Genomic DNA, 16,391 nt, shown 5'->3' with positions numbered 1-16,391 from the left:
TTCTCAAATCATGGATGCCGATTCATGGTTCAACATATTACCAAACAATGGTTCAGTCAAAGCACCAAATTATGGAACAACATATTACCAAACTATGGTTCAGTCAAAGTACCAAATTATGGAACAACATTTTACCATGTTTTGGTTGCCACTTTTTTGGCCCATAATTTGGTGAAACTTCGAACCAAATTTTTTACAGTGTACATCTGCAAGCCTCGTGGAACACGAGAAGATATGTTTCCTTAAAAAAGAAAATCACAATTGAATTAATATACCATTTAAAAATTGCAGTGCTGTCTGTAACAGGGTTCATACACATTTCCTTACATGAAAATTAAGTACTTTTAAGAATCATCAAAGAAAAAGTTAAGGATTTATCAGCAAACAAGAACCGAATAGAATAAAGCAATTATTCATACAACCGACTTCTCGCTTGTAATGTCGCTTAAAGAAAATATCAAAAGTGTGCATTATGCACTACAGTCAAAAGTTGTTAATTCAGACCTCATAGCTACAAACTTTCTGCGCATGTGCATAAGACCTTTACGGCTGCGAATATGCATGTGCACATGCGCATAATACGTTTAAGCATGCGCGTTTAATGTATAACGGACGGTATAAGCTAAAATTATCTAATTCAGTTAACGTTGCAGATTGCGTTGTTCCTTAATCTTCGAATTGGATCCGGCTTATTATTTTTTCCAGACTGTTAGAGCAATTTTATAAAAGTAAGCTTGAATTTTCGATTATGTCAAATAGAATTTCCGATATATATTTACTAATATGTAAAGGATTTACAAAGCGAAAGTATGTTTCGAAGTCCATTAAACAAAAAGTGGAATTGCTGCAAAAAATGGATAAAGGCATATCCTTCGTTTCTCTAACCGTGCGCGCAATGAATTGGAAGTTGATCTGTCAGCACTACCCTTACCTTCAGGGCAGACGTTTTTATTTTATTTGGCTTAAAATTCCTTACTAAATGTAGTATTTCATCTCGATGTACTCTGTCTTTGATATGATTTAAATCAAATTCCTCGTCATTATAATTCGCTTCCGATAGTGAAGAAAGTAACAGAGGTTATTGAAAACGAAAAAATTTCGATTGACAAATTAGTCGAAATTCTCGACACAGCAATTACGGGACTTGAACAGCAGAACTTTGTAACTGAAGAAGAAATTATGTCTGTTTATAGAATTAAAGAGAAAGTATTATCACATAACACATAAAACGAAGCAACTTAAACAACTGACATTGAAAGAAATGTTTAATAAAGTAAACAAATAAATATTAAGCTTTTTTTTTTGTAAATTTTGACACCCTTTAGATCATAATTGTTCTTTATTTCATAAATTATGGTTTCATATTTTTATTTTCTGCATGCCATCTTACCAGATTTAAACTGATGATCTATAATCCGGAATCGCCGAAGTCTCGACGAGTCTGGATTAACGACTTTTGACTGTATTATTAAATTCAATTTCATACTTATCAAAAACATAAAACAAGTTTGAAAATTAAACTAACTCCCTACAAGTTATCAGGCAGATAACATTAAATTAGGAATATAAGATCTTGAAAAACATGTATTTAGCACTAATAACAGTCATACGTATTTTAGAGATTTACATGATTACTATTTAACTTTTTTGATATTTATTCAAACACAGTCAACTACTATTAAAATCACAATGTAAGAATGTTTTGCAGATTAAAATAACAGATCAGAAAACATACAATTTATTTCTTTGGTATTTGAAAGATACTATAATAATAAACTATACAATAAAAGATACAAACAATTTATGCTTTAAAAAAAAAAAAAAACTTAAAATTTTTTCAGATATTTTAAGATCTAATTTATTTGATCTATTTTCTTTTCTTTAACTACTCTTCTAAGTTCATTTGCTTTGATATACAAATCAATGTTTCTGCTGCTCTCTGCTTAAGCTTGTACTTCTTCATCAATATCCCTTTGAAGAAAATTTTCCTTCTGCTTCATATAATCAATTTCTTCCTCAATAATTTTCCTTTCCTATCTCTTCTTAATTTCAAGCTTACAACTTCTGGCCAGAACATATTTTTAGAATCGCCTCTGAATGCAAATGAGAAGTATTTAACCCTGAAGTTCTACTGACTTCGTTAACAACATTCTGACTAACACGTGTTCACCTTTTCAAGCTACTCTCTTAAGCTATTACTACGCTCGGCCCTTGCAAGCTTCGCCATTAATCAGCGTTAAGGGTCCAATTCTGTTAGAATTCTTGATAGCTTCGGCTTTATCTTTTTAGTTAGGAATAATTCCCTAAGTTCAAGCCCGAGTGGAGGTTTTATTGTAACTCCAAGAAAGGAGTCATCTGTTCAAATTTATTGGAATATTAAAGGGTAATTTCACCCTTCTTACGTTTTGTTCTCTGCCTCACGAACTCAAGCAATTATTCGCTTATCAGTTCCTAAGATTCCTCAACTTTAGCTATAGATTAAAACACTTAGGAATCTTACATCTTTATAATTTTGATATTAAGAATATCTCCAAAAAATTTTATGTAATCAAATATTCTGCGTTGAAAAATGTATGATAAGTCACTTAAATTTTCAATTGCTTCATTTACAGAGAAATCCCTTTCCACAGGGCCCTGTCCATGTGATAAGAATCATTTTCACTATTTTCCATACTTTTGAATAATGAAAATAAGAACTGAGAAATGTGTCAAGAGAAAGATTTTGGGGATCAAAAGTAGAAAATTCATGTAAATTTGTCTTAACTACTTTGTCTAGAAACTCTCCAAACTGCAGCAGAGTATCATCACAATCATCTTGTAAAACACTTTTATTCCGCATTAATACCGTTATAACTATTTTCATTTTGTTCTGGGCTTTTAGCCATCAATCGTGGGTCTATACAAGATGCATTTCGAATAAGAGAATAATTTATTGGACATTTAGCCATTAAGTGTTGTACCATTGTTAAAACACATTATTGATCTTATTTCAATATAAAATTTTCAGCTTGTGAAATATCTTTTTTGTGGCATTTATCGCTCATTTTGTTCAGCAGTAAATCCCAAATAAACTATTTTTATCATTATAATAATTTGGATCATTAAAATTAAATTTACAAAGATTTTCTGCCTTAGTTATTTTTGAATATTCTAGTTTCAAAATTTTTAAGTGCTCAAGGCAATCATTTACAAGTTTTAAAATATCTTCAGCAAAAACGGGAATAAGTGGTTTATCACTTCAAGGATAATATTCAAGAAAAGGCAATATTTTTGACAGAGAGGAAAAAAAAAATTAATTTCATAAGAAATGTTTTATCCTTAGCTGCCTTTAAAATATTTGAGAATGATTTTTTTTTTAAACTTCGCCATTTAACTTTTTTAATGTACAGTAGCAAGTCATCCCATAGCTCAATGGTTTTTTCAAACTGCTGGGACATCAGGGAGCTGTTTTAAGCCAGATATACTTAAAAAATCTTCACGTCTTGCAGGAGAGAATCTTTAAAAAATCCAATATAAAGATGATACGAACGATGGAATGTCCCAGCCAGTGGATGACATTCCATGTTTGAAAGCATTCTTAAGAATTTGTAAACCACATGTCCCTAATGTCAAGCATTGAATGTTATATTCCTCTGCCAATATGTTGCAATAAATTATAAAATTTCCAGTTTAACCGCAAGACCATCCATTGATATTTGTAAGATAAGATACTGAGTTCTGACCTTATTTTCTTGATGCCATTATCTCACATGAATAGCTAGATGTTTCTTTCGATTTGCCAGATTAAGAGTCTCATCAAACAGTAATGCAAAAAACTCAGCATCTTTACAATACTTTAGTAATAAAGTTTTAAAATAAGGCCCAACACCAAAATAACACATATAAGCACATTTCTTTTCACCACATGAAAACTGTTTTGCAAAGAAACTGCCCAGGAACATTTTAGTGAATAACGACCAAATATCACACAATTTAAAAGAATAGTAGCTTTTGATGCACGTAACAGCCCACAATATTTCTGCATCTATAACTTTAGATTTCAAAATAAAAAAAAATATTTTATTATTTTCTACATTTATTGATGATGGATTAGCAGTTACATCTTTTCTTGAAGTAGAATAAATAAATTCATTTTATTATTTTCTACATTTATTGATGTTGGATTAGCAGTTACATCTTTTCCTGAAGTAGATGGTTCTAACTTGATAAAATTTATACTGTTTAAAAAAACTGCAGTTGAGAAGGGAGTGATGTTTTGCACGTAAAAATGGCATTACATGTAAGGCATTAGTAAAATTGTCATATTTATTTATATATATGCAATAATATCAAAAATGCAGTTCCTTTCCTGAAGTAACAGCTCGTACAGCACGCATCTCTTAACTTACACTTGTATTTTCAATTTGCAATCTACACGACTTAAATAAATATATGCATTTAAACTTTTACGGTCTAAGACTACTGTTTTTGGAGACAAATGCTATAAACTCAGGACCAAAAAACAAGTTGTAAAAAATCAGGACGTATGGTCACCTTAATCTTTTGCCACACCCACCATATAGCCTCCACATCGCTCCTTCGGACTTCTACCTTTTCTCACACATGTATCTATATCTTGCTGGTGCTATCTCCAATTCTGCACAGGACATCTGTAATTAGGTTGATCCGTTTTCGGACTTGCACTCACCAAGTTCTGAAGGCTTTGAAAACTACCAAAACATTGGCAGAAAATCAGAAATTTGGGTGGTGATTACTGCCCACATCAAAGGTACTGCTTTGAATTTTGGAATTTTCAAACCCAAGAAGGAAATCACTAGATTCTTAAAAATTGTGATTGCTCATCATCAAAGATTTCTGTGCCTTAAGGGCCATTCAGACTGAGGTTTGTAAGAGCTAACAATAAGTTCCACGTGTTAACTAGCTCCACTGTGCATGCAGTTCAGACTTTCAACTCAGTGCACTATGGGGAAAAACTGATTTTGGAATTCAGTCAGCTTTGTCAGTTGTCTTCTGTTAGCTAAGATAAATCCCAGTCTCATCAGCCCTTGACAAAGCACACTGGAAAAGAGGAATATCTTTTTTCACAAGTAAAAGCTAAATACAAACTAATGACATTGCACATTTGAAACTAAACACGATAGGGTGAGTGAAGGACCTTTAGTCTCGAACTTAGGAAGCTACAAAGAATGAGAGATGATTTCACATATGAAACCAAACATGATAGATATCTCAAAATTGGGCACTTACAAACAAGGCCATATATGATCAAAATCTGCATTTTTTACATTAAGTATCTCAAACTGCTGATAATAAGCAAATCTACCCAGCAACAAGTTTTCTAGGGAACACATTGGAAAATAACTCCAAATACAAATAAATGATTTCAAAAACACAAAAATACTAAACTACTGAACAAAGTGAAAAAAAACTATAAGCACTTGAATTCTTGATAGCTACAAATTATACAGGACTTGGTAAGTCAAAGGAGACTTTTTATCTCAAAGAAGACTCTTATGCTCCTTTCTCATTCGAGGAAAACTATCTGTGAAAAGATATATGTCTTGGTATTCAATTCGGTGATCATTATTTCATGTTTTCACAGCTACAGCTGTAATTCTGAACTTTATGCAAGCAAAGGCCCTAGTAGGAAAAAACTTGCTAAAGAAGCTGATCCACAGACAGCAATTCTAAGGTAATAACTCATTTGGGTATAGCTGATATTTCCTTGATTCTTTAACTTTTAAATTTATTTAATTATTTAACCTGAAGATAAGCTGTGGATCCAAAAGGCTTGCCACAATCCTGCTACAATGATCACACTGAAAATGTTACTAACAACTTACTTAGAAAATACATAGCCAGCAAAAAAAGCTTCTCTAAATATAAAAATGAACACTTATGCTAAAAAAAAAGAATAACCTTGAACATTAAAGTTTCAATCAGCATAAGTTGCAATGTAGAGTCACTAGAATTTTTTTTAATACGGGAGATGTGATAAATGAACAATGCCCTCATATAGACTCAAACTTGTACCTCTCGAATATGTGGCGAGTGTGCTACCATTACACCATGACGGCATACAGAAAGGAGAGAGAAAATACCTTATACACTCTCCCCTTTCAAGGGGGATTAGGGGACCCAACAGTCAAATCCTGGTGCTGAAGAATCATCTTCCACCACCTTTTTAGTTCGGCCTTCACCGCAGATTCATTACGTTATTGTGGAGCAGGAGACGTGAAAAATTAGCAATGACATCGTTGGGACTGAAACCTTGGTCTCTCGAATATGCGTTGTGTGCTACCAACACTACGAAGGTATGCAGAAAGGAGTGAGAAAATACTTTATAGCAAGACATTATGATTGCCAAGACTCTTAATATGAACACGTTGGAAAATAACTATAAGTACAAATAAATGATCTCAAAAACACAAAAATACTAAATCAACTATTGAACAAAATGAAAAAACTATAAGCACTTGAAATCTTGATAGCTATAAATTACACAGGACTGGTAAGTCAAAGGAGACTTTTTATCTCCGAGAAGACTCTGCTTCTTTCTCATTTGAGGAAAACTATCTATGAAAATATATATGTCTTAGTATTCAATTCTGTGGTCATTATTTCACAGCTACAACTTTAATTCTGAACTTTATGCAAGCAAAGGCCCTAGTAGGAAAAAACTTGCTAAAAAAGCTGATCCACAGTCAGCCATTCTAAGGTAATAATTCATTTGGGTACAGCTGATATTTCCATAATTCTTTAACCTTTAAATTTATTTAATTACAGACAATCACAACAAATCTGCCAAGTAAGTATGTTTTTGCACGTGTTCCAAATTTGCATTACACATAAAGAAAATTATGCATTACAGATAGCTGAAAACCTAAAAAATGAGGGCAGTTACGCTGAAATAACCTCCGAGTTAATAAGAAAATTATTTTTTGAATTTTGTTCTATGAAGTTAATCATAGAACCAAATGCACACTCATTGTGAAAACTGAAATATTTGAAAGGATTTGTTTAAAGTTAACTTCATAATTATAGAAAGCAACATTTAAGTGGTTGTTTTAAAAAGAGTTTTAAGATTTAAAATGAAAACTAGATTTCTGAAGTATTAAAAAGTTTAAGTTTTGCAAAATAAATTACCGTAATTTCGCACGTATAGTCCGCAGACTATCTGTGTTTAAAATGCAAATTTTTAAAGCTGCGGACTATCCACCAGTGCGGATAATACGCTGGTTGTTCACAGTTAAAATTGTTGAAATTTAAAAAACACGCTGTCGTGAACTGCCGATGATCAAATATAAAAAAAGCGCGAGATTTCAAGTATCCTTCGCGCTGCTTTAGCACAACTGCCGGGAGGGGGAAAAGTAGTTGATGCGTCAACTCGGTTTTTAGGAGCCATAGTAGAAAGTACCTGGAGTACGAAAAAAAAACAGCGTGATTCGTTTACTTATAGCGTGGTTTGGCAACACCGAGTGAGTGGGGTCGAAGGTCACATTTCATTACCACTTATCACGAGGATAGCATTTTGTTTTCGTATTTTGTCTTTCGTCTTCGCTAACGTTGATGAAACATCGCCGGAGATTTACTGCTGAGAGGTAGTTGAGAAAACTGAAAAAGATGGAAATAGAGAAGCGGGTCGTTATTGGTTTAATCCTAGTATCCGGTGCACACGGAATTTGACTACTTTTGGCCACTTTATGATGAGCAGTAAAAACGGGACATATACGATGAGTAGTTAACGGGTCATTCAAAGAAAATATATAGTTAAACATAGTATATACTATGTATATAGTATATATACTATGCGTGTATAGTATATATATATAGACGTTCTTTGGATCATTTTTGGTGTTGGCGATAATTTTCAAAGTCGCGCCAAGGCTGCACCGTATACTAGGATTTTACTCCGTTATTTTGAAGTGGACAAGAAAGCGGTGAGAAATTTGCGCAAACAAAAGGATGTGTTTAAAAAGCATGGGAATATTGCCGTATTAAAAAAACGTAATTTCGGACGTATAGTCCGCGGACTATACGGTGGTGCGGACTATCTGACAATTTTTTTTTTTTTTTTTATAAAATCGTGTCTGCGGACTATACGTGCGAAATTACGGTACTTAAAAAGACAATTTAAAAATTCATTCGATTACTTCCCTACTATGGTTCTTAGAATTTCCTTTTAAAAAAAAAACTGATATTAAATTCTAAAACAGGTTCCTTCCCCAAATGATATAACTCTTGTGTGCTTTGCCAAATTATAATGGCCTGAAGTAATTGACAAAATGTATGTATGATACGAGATGATCAAAGACCAAAAAATTCATGTTATATTCAAAATATAACAAGTACATTGAAACTCACTTCAAATTCATGTTATATTGAAAATATAACAAATACATTGAAACTCACTTCAAATTCATGTACTGTACTACCATGAACTACCTCCATATGTGCAAACCTCATCAAAATCTTAAAAGAAATTACATATATTACAATTTCAATCTTTGAACTGATGATATGTGGGAGGGTGAACATTTGACTTACTTTATATTATCATTTATAAAAGAACAAGCTCAATATGACAGCAGTGTTTCAATATGAAGATTATTTCAGTAAAGTGTTATTTTAATTTTAATACATTTTATTAATGCAAAGCTTCCAATAAATTAGGGTCTTAAAATCAATGTACCTTTGCAATATATATAGTATTTAATATACATAAACCCTATGCCAATGTGAATAGAATAAAGAGATTTATTTAACTGTCAGTTATTTTTTAATAAATACAGATACCTAGAGTTTAATTGTTTAATACTGTATCATGAAAATTATATTTTCCAAATGAAATTTTAATACATCAAAATGTCTATGCTTTTTAGACTTTTTTCAGAAATGCAAGTTTCACTGACATTAGGCTGCCATGTGTTCCTTAAAATGGTTTCGGGGGGGGTGACTCATATAAAATGCAACAGAATATTTTGAAACAAAGGCTTCACTGCAAAACAAATTTATTTTCTACAGTGACCAAAAACACAACTGATATGATACAACATGTACAGTGTCCAAGACTACATCAAGGGTGCGAACATACACAAAGAATAAATCCACAAACTGCCCAGACCAGAAGCCACTAACCAATTTTTATTTTGAAAGAATTGCTAATGGCTTACTCAAATATAAAGCAAAAATTAAGTTCGCATGTATACCTACGTGTAATTAAACAAAGCCCTCCCCACAAAAAAATCAGATACTTGAAGAATTGTTTGACAAATTTTATAGAGATCAAAATTCATAAATTATATGAAATATACAAGTTAAATCATATGTGTGGCAGTACTCAGCATTAACTTATGAGGATTGAAAAATAAGATTGCAATTTTTTTTTTTTTTTTTTTTTTTTTTTTTTGAATTCTGGAAAAACTCAAAACTTATATTTATCACATTAATTTCCATTTTTTTGTCATGTGAAGGATCTTCTTTGTTAAGAAAATACTGCTCATCTTATCTCAAAACACTACCATGTTAAAGAGGAGATGCTTGTAATTGAAATATTAAAAAAGTGTTGACATCATTTTGGTAACAATCTGGGCACCTTGTTTTGGACTAGAAATGAAGTACAAAAGTTTAATATCACGCAACTTAGTTATGTATATTACAATTAATTTACATAATGAATAATTTACATAATTGCCATTTAAATATTCTTAATATAAATGATTTCTTTTCCATGAAAAATTCACGTGAAAATAAATAGAATATAAATTTTGATATTAAACTAACAATGCAGTTTTCCATTATCCTATAATTTGAACAATTATTATACAATACTAAGAAATAAAGAAAAACACAACAAGAAACTTAGTAATATACAGTTCATATATATATATATTTCTCTCAATATTGATCGATTATATCTTTTCAGCACTTCTTCAATGAATACAAATTGAGAAAGCTATATAGGAAAAAATAGCTGTTGCATAAATAAAAAATAATTTACATAATTTTCCTCAGTTATATGTTCTCCCTGCTAAAGAAATTCAGTTGCTTGGACACAATGTATCACACTGAGATGTTCTTTACACATGAGATGCACTACTGCATCATAAATAACATGAATTTATACACAAATTATTTTAAGTCACAAAATTCAGTTTATTAAAAACTACATTTTAAAAGAAAAGATAAAGATCGTATTTAATAATCCCATATCCAAATGACTTTTTTTCAGATATATAAATTATACACTAGAAAACGAAATTTTTTTTTTTTTTTACGAAAAAATAATACAATTGAGTTAGAGATTGTAAATAATACATGCCTGCTGAAACTATCGATTTAAAAACTTTTAAAAACTAACTTTCCCTTCTAAGTGATATAAAAGCCCCTTAATTAGAAATATGCTGATAAGCTTTACTAAGTACAGGAAGACAAAGAAATTTATATATGTAGCCAAAAAAAATGTGAAGTGATGATTTTAATAATAATTGACATAACAGTAAAATAAGCTTCTCCTCTTATAGGCCTATGAAGATTGTGTGCTTCCAATGTAAAAAGATGACCTGATGGGGTTCCATATACAGAGACTGAAAACAGCCATTTTCAGAGAAATATACAGGGTTGTCCGTGGAAAACTACAATGCTGATGTTTTGTACACGGTGTTTCACAGTGCACCAATTTACAAATGTACATACTGTACATGGCCTAAACACAGTAGGTTAGGAGATATATTTAAGCACCTTCTCAATGTACAGTGTAAGAGGGGATGACACAACACTGGTGCAGACATTTCTGCTTTGAGGCACCTTATAGTTAATGTAATGGCCTGAGATGACCCAAAAGGCAAGAATTAAAAATTAATTCCCTACAGCTGAGCTTTAAGAATTAAAATAACATAAACAATGAAACTTGAATATCTAAAAAACTTATTTTACCTTAATTATGTGTATCTGTAATTTACAGCATGCATGCCAAAGGACAATTTGAACAATATACAGAAATCTGAAAAAAAGACAACTGTAAAATACCTAATAAATATATGTTTAAAAAAGATACTGGGAAATGGTCAAATAAAATATGGCACTCACATTGTCATGTATTACCATAACGTAATTACTATGTTTATGTCACTGTAATTCAAAAGCTCAGACTATACACATAACTTGTGTTAAAGAAGAGATTTTATATCACGCATATTTCATTATGTTCTAATTTACATGGTAAATGCTTAAAAGAAATGATTTTTTACAGATGGAAAATGTTTTAATCTTACTAGAGTATATTTAATACATATACTTGACACAAACAGTTATCACTGAAGCTGGTACACACATCAAAAGAGTACTTCTTAGCTTATTAAAACTTAAAATATACAGAAAAACCATCAGGTATTTTTACCAATAACAAAAGTTAATGGCATGGAAGACTGATGGTTCTTTGAAGCATTGAGTAGCTGGAATTAAATAAAAATATTAAAAAACTTAAATTAAAACATCTAAATATAAAGAATATTAAATTCAGCAAAATGAAAATATATTACTTTAATAACAAAAATATTAGATAAAAACAGAGGAATATAAGGTATTTAATCTAATGAACAAATGAAGGGTATTTCATGCATGTTTTATGAGCGTAATGCTTGAAAATTTTTAAAAATTTATTTACAAGTTTCTTTTCTAACAACGCGTAATTGTACAAAACAGAAAAGAAAGCTAATATACTGAAATGAACCTACTTTCAGAAATGTATAAAAATTTACAGAAAATTTTGTGCAAAACTTTGCTACAACCAGCTGGAACATCACATATACTGATTTTGCTTATTTACAAAGTTCATTTAAAATACTCATTAAGATAAAAGAAATCAGGATATTACAAAACTTTACAGTTATAATTTAACATGATTGGTAAAATTCAAAAATGATTTTGCTATAAATAAATATAAGGAACATGTAGTTATGAAATTAAAATTTATATACACAAAACTGGTCTCAACAATGGGCACTTTCACATTGTAAAAATAATGTTACTTAACTTTTAAATATTACACCAGCAGCATTAACCAAATGCTATCCCACATATGGAAAAGGAAGTTTTAAATTATGTAATAAATTACACTGTACAAATTATTTGTTGCATGATTTAATGCATGTATTTTATGCTATTTACACAGAAAAATTCACAGTACTTATGTGTGCAATCAAAAGAGCTCATAATTTTTTTCAACTCTTCATGAAGGATTTAAAGGGGGAAGAAGCAAAACAAGTATCAACAAATAAATAAGATTTAATTTTTATTACAAATATTTAGTTTATAAATAACAATAAAAAAGAACAGTATCAAAGTTAATATAGGCTTCAGGAGCGATTGTTGGCAAATTTTAAGTAAAGAATGACCAATATAAAAGTATACTTTAGTTCATATTTACAATTAATTGTTCATTATTAAAATTCATTTACAATTTTCATCCCCCAAAATTTGAAAGAATTGAATAAAATATGCCCCTTTGATACCACACCATAAATAGGCTATTTTTCATTCTAAAAGATATACATTTTGTAAAGAAATTATAATAAGAAAAAAATGTCATGCTTGTCCCCACCCTTCCTCTGTACAGTTGCAAAAGGGCTTTTGCGGCCAATGAGCAGAAATATACAAAATCCAAATCTACAACACAATAGCTCCCTACAACACACTACATGCACATACAATTTTCTACATGAGCTAATTACAATAAAAATTGAATACAAAAATGTTTCCACAAGTTTTACAAAAATTTAACCAACATGACATTCATGTCAGATTGGCTAAGTTATATATGTATATATATTTATATATATATATATATATATATATGTATATATTATTACAAGAAAGCTAAACAATACTGAAGTTAACCACAACACTTTTCTCAAATATGCAGACAGAAATAGACTTTTATTCCCATAGTAAATTATTACAAGAGACCAAATCCCACATTCACAAGCTGATTATACCACACGGGCACCATAATTACTGCTGAATGCAGCTTAAAATTTCTACAGATAACCACATTCAGAGAAAATCTAAGCAATAACACACAGGAAAACTACAGCAATTTTGTTAGGAAAGTCATTATATGCTAAATATGCCTCTTATTATTTACCTATGATTTGAAACAGATAAGGTTTATAATATGCAATTATTTTTAAATAAAAATTAACAATGATACTTCATATTAAATGTAAAATACCATTGCTTTAAGGGAAAAAACTTCAAGCTGGGTCAAAGTAAAAGGCTGAAAAGTCTGTGTTAAAACTTTTGCTAGCTAGATCTGCAAAACAATAAATACCAGGAAAGAAAAAAATTAAGCAAGGAAATTATGACCCAGAATGTGGGAAATTCCATTATATAAAATATTTACTCCTTTCTTACAATAAATCCCCTTATATGCATTTTCAAATCATATGCAATGGTAGCAGCCATTATGCATTTAACACAGATACTACTGCAAAACGGTAGCTTCCATCTTCCATTCCACATAACATAAACTTAAAGAAATACATACATCTAAAAAAAAAAAAAGCTAATAAAAAAAAGCATTATATGAAGAGCAAAACCTTAAAAAAGTTTTCAGAAAAGACAAGTCAAAGTAAAAAGAAATATCAGTTCATAAACACTCAAAGATGTAAGGCTAGTTTCATTAAAACAAAAGGTTTTAATTAAAAGTCTAAGGCAGTGCCCTACAGAAATCTTTCAAAGATACCAGCAAGTATTATTTCAACGAATTTAAAAGTAACGATCAACCATACTTAATTTCATGATACACAATCTGTAACAAGACTTCCTATGCAATAATCTGTTAGGGAATTGTTTTCATGAAGACAAAAAAACACAAAAACTACAACAAAACTAAAGTAACATTAGTAAATCTATAAATCAGAGGAAGAAGTCCTGCATGGTAATATATGTTACATGATGCTAACAGCAAAGCATGCTGCATCCATACACCTATCCACGAAAACATATGAGAATTAGTTACACTTTTACAGAGCTGACTGTACAGGACGTTATCAAAAATTAGCAGTATTCAAAAATTACATCTGTAGCACCGAAATGTTACAAAATTTTTTCACACATTGTACACTATACACAGTGGGTAAACCTAGCTTGAAAACCATCACTACAACCTCATATTTTTAATGGAATGAGGAACTTCATAAGGCTATTTTATGGTGCATATGGAAAGAGAAATACAAGCAAAGTCTTAAAAAAACATACAAGTAATCAGATTATCTTTTATGAAATTGTTATCTAAATGGAAAAGGCTTTAGCAGAATAATATAAAATCAGAAATTATAATCACATAAATATTTGTATAAATTTTTATTATTTAATGCACCAGACCAATTTTAAGTTTTCCAAAGCTAAACTGCATTTTATCAATTTCCAATACTTTTTTTTTAAATGGGAGCAGGATTATCAGAAATTCATTATTAATAACAAAAATTCAATGCTTATAATAAATAAGTATGATAATCATGGTAATAATCACCACACAGGGGTATGGCAATAGCACTAAGTATGAGATACATTATAAATATGAATTGACTTTTTCGATGCATGCCAACAATGCATTCACACATCCTGTACAAGATCAACTACTGGGCTAGGTATACCCAATAAAAACTATATCAAACACAATATGCAAGTTGTTATACAATGGGAACAAAATTAAAATCAGTTTTATTTATAAATCCTATTTTAGATACAATTGCAAATTGATTTTTTCTTTTTGTCGGAGTGTCCATTTATCCTATTTACAACAAACCATCAAAATTACCAAGCCTAAATGCTAAAATGATTTGGCAAATGAAGCTTTTATGACAACACTGTTCAAAAAGTAATTTAAATAAATGAACAAATCCAGAAAACTGTTAAGTTTGGAATAATTTTGAAGCAAAGGCAATGCTAAATTACTTTCATTTTTTAAACTACAGAAGTGTCAATACTTGTGCACTTTATCTACAACTATAAAAGCAGGGGGAAAAACTATTCACATTAAATAAAATCATAGTGTGCCATAGAAACATTTCACTCGGTCAATTTTCTCGTTAATTATTTAATAATCATGCATTGTTAATCCTAATCTCTATACAGTACACCATTAACTCACTCCGACATGTAAGATAGCAGTTGTTTTTTGTAAGCTAAATAGCTCCATTAGCAGGAGCACCTAAAGAACCTAGGTCACTACTTTTCAACAAGTATTTCTCTAGCTTGGCAAGAATGTGTTTGCCATAAGTGTACTTGCGTAGAGATGCAACATGAGGACGGATCTTGTGCAGCAGAATTTTGCGCTGCGGTGGTTCTGCAACTTCTATCATTCTTTGCACCACATAATTGGCATACTGGTCCTTCATCATAGCATATAAGGCACTGTGAGGCCTAAAAAAATTCAAAGGCATAAATAAATGCTCAGGAGAATAACGGTAAAAGTCACATAGAAAAAAGGGAAAAAACAGACTCCGTAACACAACGAAAATTATTTTCATGAATTTCTCCCACTACTTTTTTTTTCACAGGCAAAGAAAGGTAGGTGTGCTCTTTAAATACTAGTTTATAATTTAATAAAAACAGCTATAAAACATACAAACAATTAATAAACAAAATTGAAATTTATAATAAACTTAATTTCATTAATTAAATTAGTGATAAATACCAAAGTATATTATACACTTTACGCTATGAATTAGAGGGGGCAGGACACAGTTTAGATGCACACTTATTCCCTTTAGATTTACACAATTTTAATTGCCTTAAATAAAAGCAAAGCTAATATATTTAAAAATGATTTCATACTTTTTCTTATATAATAATCAAACACATCAAAAGTACAAATGAGCTAAATGCTTTCTCAAATAGCAGTACATTTTTCTTTATATGAAGGCAACACAACAATCGCTCAAGTCACAACAGTAAAGTGCACATATGTAAAAATTTAAAGTGAATAAATAAACAAATTTATTTTTCATTCAAAATATTTTATGAACCAGACAACTACACATGCCTTTATATACCTGGCAAGTCTTGTTCTTTAAATATGCATGGAATTGGGATTTTCTCTTCATTCATAAGCAAAGAAAAGAGTAATAAAAATGTATAATTGTTTTTCCCCCTCATTCTGAACCCTTTTAATTCTAAAAGCAAAAAACAATTAAGAACTTCTAAGCTGTCATCAATTTTACTTGAATTACAATGTTGGGGTCCCGATTTTCCTGCTGATGGTTTAAGGTTCCTCATAAAAGACGACGTAATACATTTCAAATATCTAATTTTAAGAAATTATCATTAAGTTAGCCTTAATTACAAATGTAATCCCCATTATACATGTTGTACTTTTATAATGAATA

General features: G+C 30.5%; 1 protein-coding gene across 4 annotated transcripts in view; it reads right to left on the bottom strand.

Moving 5' to 3' along the window:
* Window positions 1–8,994: 8,994 nt before the first annotated feature.
* LOC118200674 (pumilio homolog 1-like) overlaps window positions 8,995–16,391 on the bottom strand; it is a 204,087-nt gene continuing 196,690 nt past the window's right edge. For all 4 annotated transcript variants that reach the window (XM_035372632.2, XM_085822087.1, XM_085822086.1 and 1 more), the window contains one exon: window positions 8,995–15,426. In XM_035372632.2, the coding sequence (XP_035228523.1) occupies window positions 15,189–15,426 (238 nt within the window). In that variant the 3' untranslated portion in view covers window positions 8,995–15,188. The remainder of the gene's footprint in view (window positions 15,427–16,391) is intronic.

Source organism: Stegodyphus dumicola, chromosome 8, assembly GCF_044657685.1.
Source record: "Stegodyphus dumicola isolate Sdum_Otavi_A_Nest chromosome 8, ASM4465768v1".
Taxonomy (NCBI): Eukaryota; Metazoa; Arthropoda; class Arachnida; order Araneae; family Eresidae; genus Stegodyphus; species Stegodyphus dumicola.
This window is presented reverse-complemented; position numbering and strand designations above follow the sequence as displayed.